Here is a 16,516-nt window from a genome sequence, read left to right on the forward strand (position 1 = left end):
GGTCTCGGTCCCGTCGTGTTTGCCATCAGGCGGCTCAAGGATGTTATCCTCTCTGCTGCTTTTCGGGCTGTCTTCTGTATGTGAGGCCAGAAGGTCATCTTCGTATCGAGGGTTACCCCAAGGTACTTGACTTCCCCTTTGGTCTCCGTTTCGTATGTACCCACTCTCTTGGGTAGTATCGCCTGTATGCGTCTTCTCGTGAGAAGCATAAGTTCCGTCTTTTCTGTTGCGAGTTGCAGTCCGTGTTCTATCATCCATCGTCCAACTCGTCTCATGGTCTGGTTCAACGTCAGCTGCGCCAGCTCGGGAGATCTCTCCGTGATCACCGCCGCCACGTCATCAGCGTAGGCGACGAGGGTCACTCCGAGTGGCATCCCAAGCCGAAGCAGACTATCGTATAGACCATTCCAAAAGTCGGGTCCCAGTATCGACCCCTGAGCCACCCCAGCGGTGACCTGTCTCGTTACCTGCCCTTCGATCGTCTCGTACGTTATCCGTCTGTTTGTTAGGTAATCCTCCACAACCCGACGCAGGTATGGCTGGATCACGAAGTTGCTTTTCAGCGCCTCCAAGATGTCCTTCCACTTGGCCGAATTAAAAGCATTTCTAATGTCGAGCGTCGCCAGCAACACTATAGGTCGCGCAGCGTGGGAGTGTCTGTCTAGTTCCAGGAAAGAATCGACCACCTTTTGGATCGCTCCAATCGTCTATCGACCCCTCCTAAAACCGAACTACAAATCTGATAAACCTCCTCCGGTCTGTATCGCATCCATCAGTCTCGGTCTCAGTAGTTGTTCAAAGAGTTTACCAGTCGTATCAAGTAAACTCAACGGTCGGTAAGCCGAAGGAGTGCCAGGGTCGCCCCTACCTTTTAGAATAAGAACGAGCCTCGCCTCCTTCCACCGATCGCTGAACGTTCCTGTCGTCAAGCACGTATTGTACAGGTCGAGAAGTATCTCCGGCCGTAGACGAGCCACGAGCCGGAGGATCTCGGATGGTACTTCGTCCGGTCCCGGTGCCTTACCCGTCTTCATCGCATTCGTTGCTCTGATGAGCTCCTCAGCGGTAAAAGCGGGGGGCATTTGTGCGTCCACGTCATCCATCACGTTTGTCCTAATCGGGTGCGTCGGAAACAATCCGTCAACAATCCGTCCTGCTGTTTCGGCATCTTTAAGTTCCGGTGAGACTCGGGCCCCTAGTTTCCCGGTCACAATCTTGTAGCCGGTTCCCCAGGGATCCTCGTTCACCTCCTCGCAGAGCTTCCTCCAGCATCGCGTCTTGCTGTCCCGTATTGCTTTCGTCAGCGTCTTCCGTGCTGTTTTGTATATGGCCTGAAGGTTTTCCCTTTCGGGTCCACCTCCAGCCCTCGTCGCACGTCGCCCATTTGCCAGGCATATCTTGCGTAGCTCGGCTATTTCGTCCGTCCACCAGTATTGTGGTCGTCTTTTTTGTATCTGTCGTCGTTTCGTCATTGTGCTGGTGCATAAGTTGTTTATTAATTTCGCCGTCTCGTCTGTCAGTCTTTCCGTTCTTCGCCGGCCCGTTAGCTCAGGAGGAATCTTCGACCCCGGGGCTGATGCCGCCATCAACTCCTCCGAAAATTTTTGTCGGTCAAGTTTGTTAAGGTTCCACCGCGGGGGTTGGTGGATTCTCGTTTGTCTCGTTTCTGTCCGTCCCGCCACTTCGAAGACGATGTATTGATGGTCGCTGGCTGTATAGTCCTCGACCACCCGCCACCCCCTCAGCCGTGGCAGGATTCTGTCCGACGTCATCGTCACGTCAGGGATGAAGTCTCCAATCCCTGGTCGTCTGTACGTCGGCGTGTGTCCCGTATTTACTACTGCTAGGTCCAACCTTGCGGCCATTTCCAGCAGCAGTCGTCCACGTCGGTTCGTTTCGTTCATTCCCCACTCGATCGCCCTCGCATTGAGATCCCCCGCAACGATGACATCTCCGGGCAGGTCCCTGATCCCGTCCTCTAACAGCGTCGCCTTCCTTTCGAACTCCGCCGCGGTACAGTTGGGTGTCAGGTAGACGCTGATATAAGTGACAGCGCCGACTGTAGCTCAGACGTAGTCGTCCCCGACTCCGCGGTTGGAGACTCTAAATTGAGCGGCGTCCCTTACCCAGATAGATTATTATTATTATTATTATTATTATTATTATTATTATTATTTTTTTTTTTTTTTTTTTATGGTGGTAAAAAAACAGGATAAATCCTCATGGACCATAACGGTTGGAGTGTGACGGCAGTTTACCGAAGCTACCCACCTACACTCTCCCACCCGCCGTGTGACGTGACTCGCTGATCCTCTCAGACCGGGCTGTTTCAAGCGATCTATCAATCGAGCGCAAGGAGCCTCCGGGTCGTCGAAGACCAGCTGACCGCCCAAATCCCGCTTCTCTTCAACCGGAGGGTAAACCGTCCGGGGAAGAGTAGTAAAGTCCACCTACACCATACTCCAGCGGGGAACCGCGTAAGCATTACTTCCCGCTGGAGAACCGTGTCAAGTCCTCTCGTTGTCCACGGGTCCTGTATCGTTTCGTTACGTCCGTTTATTCACATTCATCCATTTGTTCATACCATTTACTCTCGCATTCTTCTCGTCTAACACTCGACTTCCAGGCAACCGTCCGCCTTTTTCCCTCGTAGGATAGTCTCAACGTACGTTGCCGTTACCGTCCAGTAGTCTTTGTCTTGTAGCATCTTTGCCACAATGTTGTTGGGCGTGATGTTTCCAAGTGTCGTCTCCAGTCTTTGCCTTTCGTCGTTCCAGTGTGAGCATTTGAAAATCGTATGCTCTGCGTCATCACATTTATGTCCACAGTATTTACAGTCGGCGCTGTTAACTTTGTCTCTGTCAAACAGATATTTCCTGAAGTACCCGTGGCCGGTAAGAAACTGGGTCAGGTAAAAATTCACTTCCCCAAATTGCCTCTCCGTCCACGGTCTCAGGTCGTCGATGAGTCGTCTAGTCCATGCTCCGTTCGTGCTTATCCTCCATTGTTTGTTCCAGTCCGTCATCGTCCTAGTTCTTTCGTCCTGGGCGGCTTCCGTTCTGGTCATGTCACTGTTTCGTTCGTACACGCGTTTCCCTCTCTGGCGAGCATGTTTATAGGGATAACCCCCGCCACCACCAGGACAACCTCAGCCGAGACTGTCCTGTAGGCGCAGGCTATCCTCAGTGCTCCCTGTCTTTGTACGTTCGTCAGTCGTTTGCAGTATTTCTTGACCCCCAACGCGTCGGCCCACACCTCCGCCCCGTAGAGCATGATCGAGTGGGTCGTTGTCATCAGTAGTCGTCTCTTCCATTGTCTCGGTCCAAATGTATTTGCCATAAGACGACTGAGAGCGGAAGTCCTCTCTGCCGCCTTCCTCGCTGTCTGTTGTATGTGCGGCCATAAGGTCATCTTCGTATCTAGGGTCACCCCCAGATACTCGACCGCCCTACTGGTCCGCAGCGATACCTCTCCGACTGTCATGGGAATCAGGGTATTAATCCTGCTTCCCGTCAGAAGGATGAGTTCTGTCTTGGCCAGGGCAAGGCTAAGTCCGCGTTCAGTCATCCATCTATTGATTCGTAACATCGCGCGGTTCAGAAGCATTTGCGCCAGCTCCGGGGTACGGGCTATTATCACCACAGCCACATCATCGGCGTAGGCAACCAGCTCCACCCCCGGTGGCATCGGTAGTCTTAGTAGTGCGTCGTACAGTATGTTCCAGAAGTTGGGTCCAAGGATTGAACCTTGGGCGACTCCTGCTGTGATTCGTCTGGTCACTGTTCTGTTGGTCGTCTCGTATCGAATCCATCTGTCGTGTAGGTACTCCCTCATCACCCGCATCAGGTATTCGGGAACCCTGAAAGTTTGTAGGGCCTCCAGAATATCCCCCCACCGAGCGGAGTTGAAGGCATTCCTGACATCAAGAGTCGCGAGAAGTACTATTGGCCTCGCTCCGTAGCACACGCGCCCCGTCCGCCGAAAGGCGTCGGTCACTTGTCGAATCGCCCCTATAGTTGAGCAGCCCCGTCTGAATCCGTACTGGTTTCCTGCAAGTCCTCCGTTTGCAATTACCGCGTTCGTCAGTCTTGGTTTCAATAACGCTTCGTAAAGTTTACCCGCTGTGTCTAGAAGACTCAGGGGCCTATAGGAAGACGGACTATTCGGCTCTCCTTTTCCTTTATGCAGGAGAACCAGTCTAGCAGTCTTCCATCGTCTGGGAAAGATGCCCGCACGTAAGACCGCGTTATACTTATCCAGGAGGAGTCCTGGACGTACGCCCACGATCTGCTGGAGGATCTCTCCCGGGATACCGTCTGGTCCGGGTGCCTTACCAGGCTTGATCGTGGACACAGCCTTAGTGAGCTCTGCCTCGACAAACTCTGGCACTGTCGTCTCTTGTTCGTTCGTCATTTTTTCCGTCTCTGGTTGGTTTGGGAAAAGTCCATCTGCTATTGCTTTCATGGTGTCTTTGTCTTTTGGTTCAGAAGGGCCAAGGGCCCCCAGTTTCTTGGTCACAATCTTGTAGCCAAGTCCCCAAGGGTCCCGCTCCACTTCATTATTATTATTATTATTATTATTATTATTATTATTATTATTATTATTACTATTAACCTCACCCTTGCCTCGGTGGGATAGGAGGGAAGGTTGACCGGACCCCACACATAATACCTTACCTGAACGTAGAATTCCCAGCTCTATCTGAATCCATGATAATCCATGGGGCTTCTTATTAAAAAAATTACTTGGTTATTTGGTTATTGGGGTTATTGGGGTTGATTTATTGGGTTCTTAGGTTATGTGAATTTCTGGTTTATTAAAATTAATCCCACCTTAACCCGATCATCCCTGTGTATGGATGAAGAAAATAATAAATTTGACCCCTACATGACCGTACACGGAAGGGTGGGTTAACTGCACCCCACACATAATACCTTATCTGTACATACAATTTCTCGCTCTTTCCGAATCCGGGATAAAAATTATAGGTTTCTATTAAAAAAAATGACTTTGACCTCCAAATAATCTTGGAAATAAATCTCATGGTGAAATCTGATATCTGGGAAAGGCGTTCCTCATTGTTCCAAATAACTTTTGTCTGAACAATTTTTTTGTGAGTGCTAACCGTAGAAAATTTCGGGATGGTTCCTTTAGAATGGGTCACCCTGTATACTATAATCTACAAATATGCCGTCGTTGAACTAATTTAAACTAATTGTAAATACATCTGTCTCGTACAACAATTAGAACTTTAGTAAATATTTAATTATCCCATTAAGGCCCAGGCCAAAACTGGAAGAGATAGCGTCAAACTAACTATGCGATTCATAGGCAAATAAAAAAAAATACCCGTGTTTTTTCTTTTACCATTTGCAATTGTTTATAAAAAGTTATTTAAACAAATTACCAAAAAATAATTTTTTTTGAAATCTGATTGCGGAAATCGATTATACGGGAAAATACATGAAAAAAATATATGTAACATTTTTTTACCGGACTTCAATTTTTAGTGTAAAACAGCAATAAATAATTGCGGCTCCGACAGTCAAAGTTTCTTCGCCAAATCCCAAGCAAAATCTACGCTAGATAGCGAAAAACTAACTATGCCATTCATAGGCAAATCGAAAAAAAAATACCCGTGTTTTTTCTTTTACCATTTGCAATTGTTTATAAAAAGTTATTTGAACAAATTACCAAAAAAATTATTGTTTTACAAATCTGATTGCCGAAATCGATTCTACGGGAAAAAAACATGACAAAATTGTATGTACGTGTAACATTTTTTTGTCGGACTTCAATTTGTCATGAAAAACAGCTATCAAGCATTGAATTGATACCGACAGTCACAAGTGATTCAACCTGATGGTTGAGTTCAGTTCAGTTGAAAAAAAATTTTTTTGATTGTAAAAATTTGTAAACCGTGTTAGAGATCACGTTTGAGTGGCGGGCTAACGGTTTTACAGAAAATCTAGAGGTATTGTTTTCTGATACGAAAATTTGATTTCTATCTAACTTACAGCGAAAATCTATAATTTCTTGTAAATTGCTGTTTATTTTTGAACCAAGCAAAAATGACAAGGCGGATGGTTAAAGATTTAACCGATTTTGTCGAGGATGATGATTTTGATGATTTCCGAGCTCATGTCGATATATCGTTCATTCCCGGAGATCACGAAAGTTCAGATGGGGATTCTGATTGCAATGTTGACGAAAATATGTCATTTGAATTGATTCCTGTTGGTTCGTATGAACATATAAAAAGCGCATACAGCAGCACTCAAAAACTATTAGAACCCAATCATGTTTATGATTGGCAAGTATTAGATTTGAATGATACCTTAACTGTGAATAACGATGATCCCTTCAACGTTCAATCCATTTCCTCTTTGTATTCTAAAAACTCTTTGGAATTATTTGAAGTATATTTCTCAAATTCAATGAAAAATTATATCATAGAAACTACAACTGAAAACAATTTTGAATTAAGTATGAATGATCTAGAAAAATTTATTGTTATCATAATGATTACTATTTTCAATTCAAGAAAGAATCTCCGTGACTATTGGTCAACTAAAAAAATCTTATAATGTCCAGTTTTTTCTGAACTTATGACAAGAAATAAAGTTATTGAAATCAAGAAGAAAATAAGATTTTATAAACTTCAAGATGAAAATAAAAATGATAAAATTTGGAAAATTAGAAGTTTATATGATTATTTTCGTGAAAATAGTATGCAGTTCGGTATTTTTGATTACAACTTATCAATAGATGAGATAATGGTAAAATATTTCGGGAAGTTTGGCATAAAACAGTGTATTAGAAATAAGCCAATCAGATTTGGAATAAAATTATGGGCCCTTTGTTCCTCAGATAGATATTATATGAACTATCTATCTGATATATAGATATTTATATGAACTGGATATTTATACAGGTAAAGCAGGACTCGATGAACGGAACCCTCTAGTTGCTGTTTGTTTGGGATCGGAAGTCGTTATCAAGTTGCTATCGCCTTTACTGCAAGTAACTAATAAAGAAGATCTTACTAAGTATCATGTGTGTTTTGATAATTTTTTCACCAATCCAGATCTTATGGTACATTTGGAAAAAATTGAATTATCAGCAACTGGGACGGTCAGACAAAACCGCGTCAAAGAAAAAGTTAAAATGCCAAAAAAGCTGAGAGGGGAACAACTATCGCTCTTCACGATCAAAATTCCAAACTGAATTATATAACTGTGATGGATTCCAAACCTGTATCAGTGTTATCAACAAAATTTGGAGATGAACCGAAAATTGAAGTGCAGCGATGGCATGAAAAAGCTAAGAGGTCCATTATTTTCCCTCAAGCGTTTTCTTCCTATAACTAAAACATGGGTGGGGTTGATTTGCATGATCAAAATTGCAATGCTTTGATGCCTTTAATTAGGAGTAAAAAATGGACATGGTGTCTATTCTAACGACTTATTCAGGCTTCATTGACTAATGCTACTGTGATTTATAATAAGCTGCACCCAGACTTGCCTAAAGGTTCAAAAGATATTGTGCAAGAAGTTTGTGAATTTTATCTTGAGAAATTTGCGAATCAACGTCCTAACAAGCGAAAGAGATCAAGTGACACATCATTGCATAAACACGTAATCCATCAAGGTATGCACAAAACATGTGGGGTATTATCGTGTGAGATGAAAACTAAATTTTATTACCAAAAATGTGCTATACTCTTGTGCAAAAGACATCGAGAAGATCACAAAAATAAAACTGAATAAAAATTCAATCGAATTACATGATCAATGTTTGATAGCTGTTTTTTCATGACAAATTGAAGTCCGACAAAAAAATGTTACATATATTTTTTTCATGTATTTTTCCGTATAATCGATTCCCGCAATCAGATTTCAAAAAAAATTACTTTTTTGGTAATTTGTTTAAATAACTTTTTATAAACAATTGCAAATGGCAAAAGAAAAACACGGGTATTTTTTTTTCGATTTGCCTATGAATGGCATAGTTAGTTTTTCGCTATCTAGCGTAGATTTTGCTTGGGATTTGGCGAAGAAACTTTGACTGTCGGAGCCGCAATTATTTATTGCCGTTTTACATTAACAAATTGAAGTCCGATAAAAAAATGTTACATATATTTTTTTCATGTATTTTCCCGTATAATCGATTTCCGCAATCAGATTTCAAAAAAAATTATTTTTTGGTAATTTGTTTAAATAACTTTTTATAAACAATTGCAAATGGTAAAAGAAAAAACACGGGTATTATTTTTTATTTGCCTATGAATCGCATAGTTAGTTTGACGCTATCTCTTCCAGTTTTGGCCTGGGCCTTAATAGGTTATTGTTTCTAAATATCAGGCAGACTGTAAATAAACTTGGAGTGAATAAAAAATCTGTTTTGATTGTAGCTACGTTATTCACAAGAAAAATATCTCTGCATAATTTTACAACACACTATTTGATATTGTTTTAAATTAATGAGTTTAGATTTGACAGATTTCTAACTTCGCTGATTTAAATAAAAATTCATTACTCGTTTCTACCACATTTACTCAAAACATGGAGAATAGTACAAAGTTTAAGATCCTCGATTTAAAATTTTTTTTTTTAATTAACTTGTTTGGGAAGATCGACTTTAGAATTTCAATTCAAAGTCATTTTCAATGAGTTTTACAACAAGAAAGGATCGCATTTTAGTACTAAATATAAAGAGTGAGATAAAGAAGACCAATTATACAAGGTAAAAAGTAATGAGTCATTATTTATACAGGAGACCTAGTTTTAAATTAATTTATAACTAATTCTATTTTATATTTTTTTATATTATTTTTAGTTATTTACATACATGTGCGGACGTTTGCGAATTAAAAATAATTAATAATAAAATTTTGTAATAATTAAATAATTGTTATCTTACCCGAAACAATGTAGAACCGCCGGAAAGAACAATATTCTGGAATAAAACTTTTCTCAAATCCAAATCTGATTTCTGGATTGAGTACATTAAAACTTCATGTAATCCCTCAAACTCTTCTCCTAATAAATCTGGTCTAAATAATACTTCAGGAGCACGGAATCTTGCAGGACCAATCTACAGAAATTAAAATAGATTTAATATCATTAATGAAGTAGAAGTTATTTAAAAATTGATGGAAATAAATCAATTATAGCAAATTCTTCTCTCGGTTTGAAAAATATACACTGCATTGATAAAATAATAAGATTGAGAAACTTAAACTAGGGAGAATAAAATAATATTTACCCCTTAGTTATTCTTATGTTTTCTCAATAAATTTCCTTCTTGCGAGGCACACCATCGCTGTAATACGCAAAAAAGATGTTTTTCCTAGTGAATGCTTATCATTCAGCGTACACCTACAAATCACGAAATCGGTGGTCGATTAAGTGTACGTGTTTCAATATGGTTGAGAAATTAGAGTATATAGGTTGTAAACCAATTGAAACTAACGAATAATTAAGTAAATATCAGGTAGTACGTATATTACTATTATATAAAAATTTAACGTAGTGTTCAACCAAGCGATTTTCCGTACGTATGGTACCTAAGGTTACACGGGAGGGAGAGATTACGAACGAACTTACAATTTTCCATGAAGCCTTTCTACTTATTTTATCACTGATTACTCTGCAGCGAAATTCTTCATTAAACAATCTCCATTGCCCTATAAAAAATCAATATGGATCGGGAAGAATCACTCAATATCTATGTTGCATCATGACATCTTAGGCGAAATTTAAAAAAACGACTAATATTAGTTATATTTATGGACATTCTGAGACACTTACCATGCGAACAGCAGATTCTTTCCTCACCAGCAGTCAGTGACGTTACCCAATAGTACATTACGATACAAGTGCGGGAAAGTAAATTCTTGTCTCGTGTGGCTTTTACGCCTGAGCGAAGTGAGGGTGGAAACTCATTCCCGAACATGTGCCGTACCGTATTTTTTGATACGACGTGCGGAAAGTACGATTTTCAACGCACGTTTTTTACCGAGCGTGTGGTAAAAACGCACTTTCCGCACGGAGTGTCAAAAAATCCTTTACCGACACAAAGGAAAAGGGTGTTCTCTCTCTCTCTCTCTCTCTTGCGTAAAGAAGATATTTTGGTTCTCTCTCTTCGTGGAAGGCAGCTATACTTGCTTAATTCCCCATCAGTTCTTGTCAAACAATATGCTATTCTAATCATTTTTGAAAGTTAGAGAGAGAGAGATACGAGCTCAGTCGCTCGACTGATTTCTTCTTAAGATGTTCCTTCTAAATATCTCTGCTAGAAGAGAACCTTCTATCCCTTCTATTTGCCCTAATCATTCTTGCAATCGTAATTCAATTAATCAAATAATTACGCATATAAATTAATTACTTGCTTATATTTATTAGTTTTAATTATACATTGAGTACACTTTATCAATAATTTTAGGTACAGTATTTGTCTTATCAATTTTAAACTATTCAGTTGAATTTTTTACAAATTATAATCGACTGTAAACTTTAGACAGTATCGAACCCTTCTGATTCTATTTTTTTTTGCCTTTCCGCCAACTAATCGTATGTCTTTTATGTATTTATTGCAGCAGAGACTATATTTTCTCACTTTTGACTATGATATAAGCATGATGATTTAAATTTAAGACATATGTTTTCCAATTGTTTTTTAATTACGAGCATGTCATTTCAGTTTTAAGTAAAAAATTTGTATGTTATTATACCATTTCTCCATGATATTCCTATAAAACTCCATTTATTAAATATAAATATTTATATACGTATAACTGAATAAATAAACTACCATGATGTATTTCCAGCTATCATTTAACATTTTATATTCGATAGGAAGCTCACACCAATGATACGGAGGTTTGAAGAATAGTACTGCAGGATAAGTGTCAGAACATACTGGTAAATAAGCGAACTCTTTACAAATAAAAATATTTTCAGGACCCTGAAAGCCTTGTACATCAAAAATATAGTTCTTTCTTAGAGTATAAATCCTATTGTTTTCCAAAATATGTGAGCTTTATCGTATCTTAAAGAAATTATGGATATTTTCTTGATTTACCGATTTATACCGAGTGACCCATTTTAAAGCGAGGTATAGTTTACCCAGCCAATTAAGGAAAGGTGTGAATGCCCAGCCAATGAAGACATGACGATAACTACAGATATAGTTATGATCAAGGTTGTAACACAAACATTTATCTCATAAAATGTTCAAAAATACAGCCGTTCAAATTTATGCAGTGTTGAATCATACATTTGAAGTTTTCAACTCTGGACAACAAAACGTGACGCGGAATAGCTCTACAAGCTTGTATGATGCGATGCATCATATCTTGCCGTATTGTTGGTTGCTGTGCATAAACAACACTTTTCAAACAGCCCCATAAAAAGAAATCTGGACTTGTTAGATCTGGTGATCTTGGACACAAGTCAGTAATGTCACTACCAATGCCTATCTATTGTCTTCGGTATCATTGGTTCAAGAAGTGACGAGCTATTAGTAAGCGATGACACGGTGCACCATCCTGTTGAAGCCATAATCGCCGTCTTGTTTCCAAGTCCACATCTTCCAATAATTCTGATAATTCATTCTGCAGGAAATAAAGATATGCGGCGCCGTTGACATTCCCATCGAAAAAATAATGTCCTATCAGATAACCATTTACTACACCGCACCAAACTACGAGGCTCCATCTATGCTGATTATCAACATGACGTACCCAATGAGGGTTGTGGATAGACCAATAATGATAGTTATAGCGATTCAGTTGCCCATTACTATGAAATGTAGTTTCGTCCGAAAATATTAGGTATCTGAAAAATTCAGAATCTTCACGAATCCTTGCTTGTACCCAATTACAGAATTCGAGTCTGCGGCGGAGATCACCTGGCATCAATGATTGAGTCAAATTTCTTTGATACGGATGAAATCTATGAAACTGCAAAAATCTAGCGGCTGTTGTTCTCGGGATTCCAGTACGTCTCTGAATTTCACGCAAAGAGATATGATGATCCAAATCAACCATTGCCAAAACAACGAGAATTCGTGGATCATCGTTGTTCTGTCTCATAATGCGACGACGATTTCTGCGTATTCGTGGTCGACGTCTCTCTCTTCGTTCGATGATTCTGATTCTTACGTGGTTTGGGTACCCAAGCCTCCCTGGGTAATTTTGACGGTCAAGGCCGATATTGTGCTGCAGCAAGATAGTACCGTCCAGTTATTGGATTGGGGGGCAAGATATTACCAGCAAGTTATAGGGTTATTACAATTAATCTTAACCTTGCCCCATCATCCATGTGCATAGATGAAGAAAATAATAAATTTGACCCCTACATGACCTTACGCGGGGGGGGGGGGGGGTTAACCGCACCCCACACATAATACCTTATCTAAACATAATTTTTCTCGCTCTTTCCGAATCCGGGATCAAAATTATAGGTTCAAAAAATGACTTTGACCTTCAAATAACTTTGAAAATAAATCTCAAGGTTATTGTCCCAAACAACTTTTTTCTGAACAATTTTTTTGTAGAGTGCCAACCGTAAAAAATTCGAGGTTTAAAAAAATGACAACGAATGTTTTAAGTTAGCTGTATTATCGTGCTTTTATCCAGTCAAGCAAAATAGTAATAAAGTAAATAATAACTTTTGTAATGTTGGAAAGAAGGGAAATAGTGAGAGATGGAAATTCACTTAATTTTGATTATATTCAGCAACGTTTCGTCAGCACATTTGCTGACCTTTTCAAGCTTTATTAATAGAAAAACAACAAATTATTAACAATAGAGTTGCAAAAGTAATTTTAATGGTATATAATTATATGTGTACGTGTATACCTGATTTCTCTCTTACTCAAATTATTATAGGCTAAAACGAATATCTCGTAGCACAGTCAAGTTAATAAAATGAGAGATCAAGTATTTCAACCCATATATATACTCTGCATCCATTATCCCTTCCTCATAGATCTTAATAAAGGCTTATAAATGTGACTAAGATATTGTATATCATCTTTTCTATCTAACGTGTTTTTATGTAAGCCAATGTGTAACATTTCAGATATTCTGCGTTTCTTATAATTCTTTTCATAATCCAATATCTTAGCTTTCCATCATTACAAAATTTATCACTTAAAAAATTATAAGGCAATCAAGACAGTATGTTACATTTAATAAAGTAAATACTTATATAAGCGTTATGACAAATAATTCAAATTTGACGGTATAAGCTCCCCTGTAATAATGAAAAGCATTTCTAAAAAATTAAGCATATAATAAAATTAAATTAAATTAAATTAATTAATTTAATTAATTAAAATTTTTATTTAAAAATAAAAACTTAAGCATTCCTAATAAATTTGAAAAATTAAATAATATATTGCAACGGTAGTCGATTCAATTAATCGAACCGTTCGCGATTCTGATTTTCGCGCGTTAGTTCTAAGTATTGAGAGAGAGGGGGCGCGCGATCTTTTAAATTAGCAGTTACGTCTCAGCTGTTGATTGAAGTGGATATCGCCGAATTTTGTTTTCACAGTTTTTCTCGCCGAATAATCATTTTATACTGATTAATTACGCGCGCGAGTGCATCAAGGTGATAAACAGATTGCGGCGTTATGAAAGCAGCAGATTTGCAGCAGAAAGGCGGTACGAGGCAGCGCAGTTGATAAATCAGGAGCAGAGACAGTTGATCGTTTTTTTTAACATCAACAATTACGGCTGATCACCGTAATTGCACCGCAGGGTAGGTGCACCTGCCTTAATTATCGCGTGACAAAATACATTTAGTATTTTGTTCAACCGTATTAGCGTTGATATTTTTTGTATTTGCGCCGAACGTTAGATCGCGCCAATTTTCATATCTTCTCTCTCTCTCTTTCTCACCGAAAGTTATTTAATTGTAAATCCTATTCGCGTGCGTCAGTCTTTCGGCCCGACAAAGACTGTAGAGATTTTTATTAATAAAATCTATTAAAATTATTCGCCGATTTCGTCATATGATTTTTCCTAGTAGTTTAAACAATTAGAAAAAGCTTAGGTTTTAATCCTATTATAGCTAGGGGATTAAGTGGATTTGGAGTAAAGTCGCTTACACTTGAAACTCATCGTGTCACAAGGCACGTGACTTAAGGTGAGTTCAACTCTGCTTGATCGAAGACAACTAAGTTAAGTCAGCCGACGTTAAGGCGAATACACGTATTAACATACGTGTTAACGGAGCGGCGGTTTGCTCTGCATCGTGGGAGTTTGTTCTTAAATAAATTTCTCAATTTTTGTAGATTCCCCCCCGTTACAATATCAATAAATTTATATATACTTAAAAAAATACTTAAAATCAGTGTTCAAATCATATAGCAAAATAAAAAATGAAGATGAACATCAACAGTTTGGCTAGTAAAACAATTTAAGATATTGTTAGCTTAATCAAACAAGTGTATAATAATGCTATAGAAATGAATCTTAGTTGGTTTGATGAATTTGAATTTAACAGAGCTAAAAAGTAATCAAACCTTTTATTATTTTATGATTTTATGAAGAAAAAAAATTTGACATCACTGTCATTTAATTCGTAAATGTAGAAACGCAGCTCACAATCGTTGATTTAAACTATAAAAATGCTTGTTTTATAACTGTAATTTTTCATAACATGACTAGATATGACTCACATTTTATTATAACGGAAAACGCTGCTAATCCTAACTTTGAGGGAGTAATCACTGTTCTTGCTAAATATAAGGAACAGTATATATCTGTCACGAAAGAAGTTGTCAACAGTCGTATTAGCTTCCGCTTTGATTTTTTGCGTTTTATGCCGTCATCTTTAGATAAGTTAGCAATATTTTTACCTCAGATTGATATTGTGAAGCATGAATTGGAGAATGATAAATACACTGTAGCACAAATTTAATTACTTAAAAGAAAAAGTGTTTTTCCATATGAGTATATGTAGGATTAAAACAGAATTAATTGCCTTCCATCGAAGAATTCCATAGTCCATTGACAGATAGTGATATTTCTATTAACGACTACGAACGTGCATAAAACGTTTGGAATACATTTGAAATCAAAGATTTAGGCAAATATTCTGATCTCTATTTAAAAACAGATGTATTACTTTTAGCTGATATTTTTGCGAATTTCCGAGAAACTTGTAAGGAGGCATACAAACTAGACCCATCACACTATTATACTACATCTGGACTAACATGGGATGCTATGTTAAAGTGTACAGGTCTTACGCTTGAGGTTTCAACGGATATAGGTATGGTAATATTTATTCAAAAAGTAATTCATAGAGAGGTCATCAGCCAATGCTGTAACAGATATTCAAAAGTCAATAATAAATTTATAGGTGCAGAATTTAATGAAGAAGAGCAAAGCAAGATTTTGATGTATTTTGATATTAATAACCTTTACGGGTGGACAATGACATAATCACTACCATATGAGAGATTTGAATGAATGTTTAACATTGATGAGTCTGATTTTTCATTGTGTAACAGGATTCGTTTCTTAACTCGGTTTTGCAATTTGCGCGTCAAGTCAAGAGCCCAAAATAACGTCGCGTCACTAATTACACAGGCCTGCAAAATAGAGAGTCGTCACTGTTCTTTTACAACTTACGGTCATTTCCGAAGTAATTTTTGGCGTAGAATTAGAATCCGTCGTCAGAATTACTTCATCACGTCAGGTTTTTGAGTAATCGTCCCCTAAAGGTCGAAAAAACACGTTTTTTGGCCATATTCAAGGCTTGATTACATCGTGAGTTTATATTCTTCTTATCTAGAATCATTAGCAAAATACGATATATTTCTTAATTTTTTTTTTATAATGATTCTAGAATCATTATCCAAAAAATACTAAGAAATATATCGTATTCTTCCAGGACAATTGGCCGAATTTTTAAGCTCATGGTGAAACCTCAAAAATGGCAAATTTCCATTGATGATATCTTGATAAAAAAATGATATCTTAAATTTGAAAAATGGGTTTTGAAGGGTAAGAGTGCTTCTTTAAGATGCCGTCAACCGTTTTTGAAAAGAATATAAACTCACGATGTAATCAAGCCTTGAATATGGCCAAAAAACGTGTTTTTTCGACCTTTAGGGGACGATTACTCAAAAACCTGACGTGATGGAGAAATTCTGATGACGGATTCGAATTCTACGCCAAAAATTACTTCGGAAATGACCCTCAGTTGCAAAAGAACAAAACCTTGCAGGCCTGTGTTATTTAAAGAAGGGGAAGTACGGAAGACTCATTCGCTTCGCCTCGGAAGGCGGCGATGGGTTTTCGTCCTTCGGTGGTCCGGATGCTGCATTCGAGAGAGAGAGAGAAGAAGAAGTAGGAATGATTCTAATCATTTATCATTAACAGTCTTTATTCATTAAGTGGCTACAAGGTTAGATGCGACTTATGCATCAGAAAGAAGACCGTGCGAGCCTGTCTCCCTCTGAGTGAATACAGCGGAGACAAAGCATCGCCTCA

General features: G+C 38.6%; 1 protein-coding gene across 4 annotated transcripts in view; it reads right to left on the reverse strand.

Annotated features, from left to right (window-relative positions):
* Window positions 1-16,516, reverse strand: part of LOC131664602 (actin-related protein 1) — a 462,784-nt gene that overhangs the window by 148,421 nt on the left and 297,847 nt on the right. For all 4 annotated transcript variants that reach the window (XM_058935868.1, XM_058935859.1, XM_058935850.1 and 1 more), the window contains one exon: window positions 8,923-9,096. In XM_058935868.1, coding sequence (XP_058791851.1) covers window positions 8,923-9,096 — 174 coding nt within the window. The remainder of the gene's footprint in view (window positions 1-8,922; window positions 9,097-16,516) is intronic.

Source organism: Phymastichus coffea, unplaced genomic scaffold (assembly GCF_024137745.1).
Source record: "Phymastichus coffea isolate CEN01 unplaced genomic scaffold, Cenicafe_Pcof_1.1 PCOF00003, whole genome shotgun sequence".
NCBI classification, from domain to species: Eukaryota; Metazoa; Arthropoda; class Insecta; order Hymenoptera; family Eulophidae; genus Phymastichus; species Phymastichus coffea.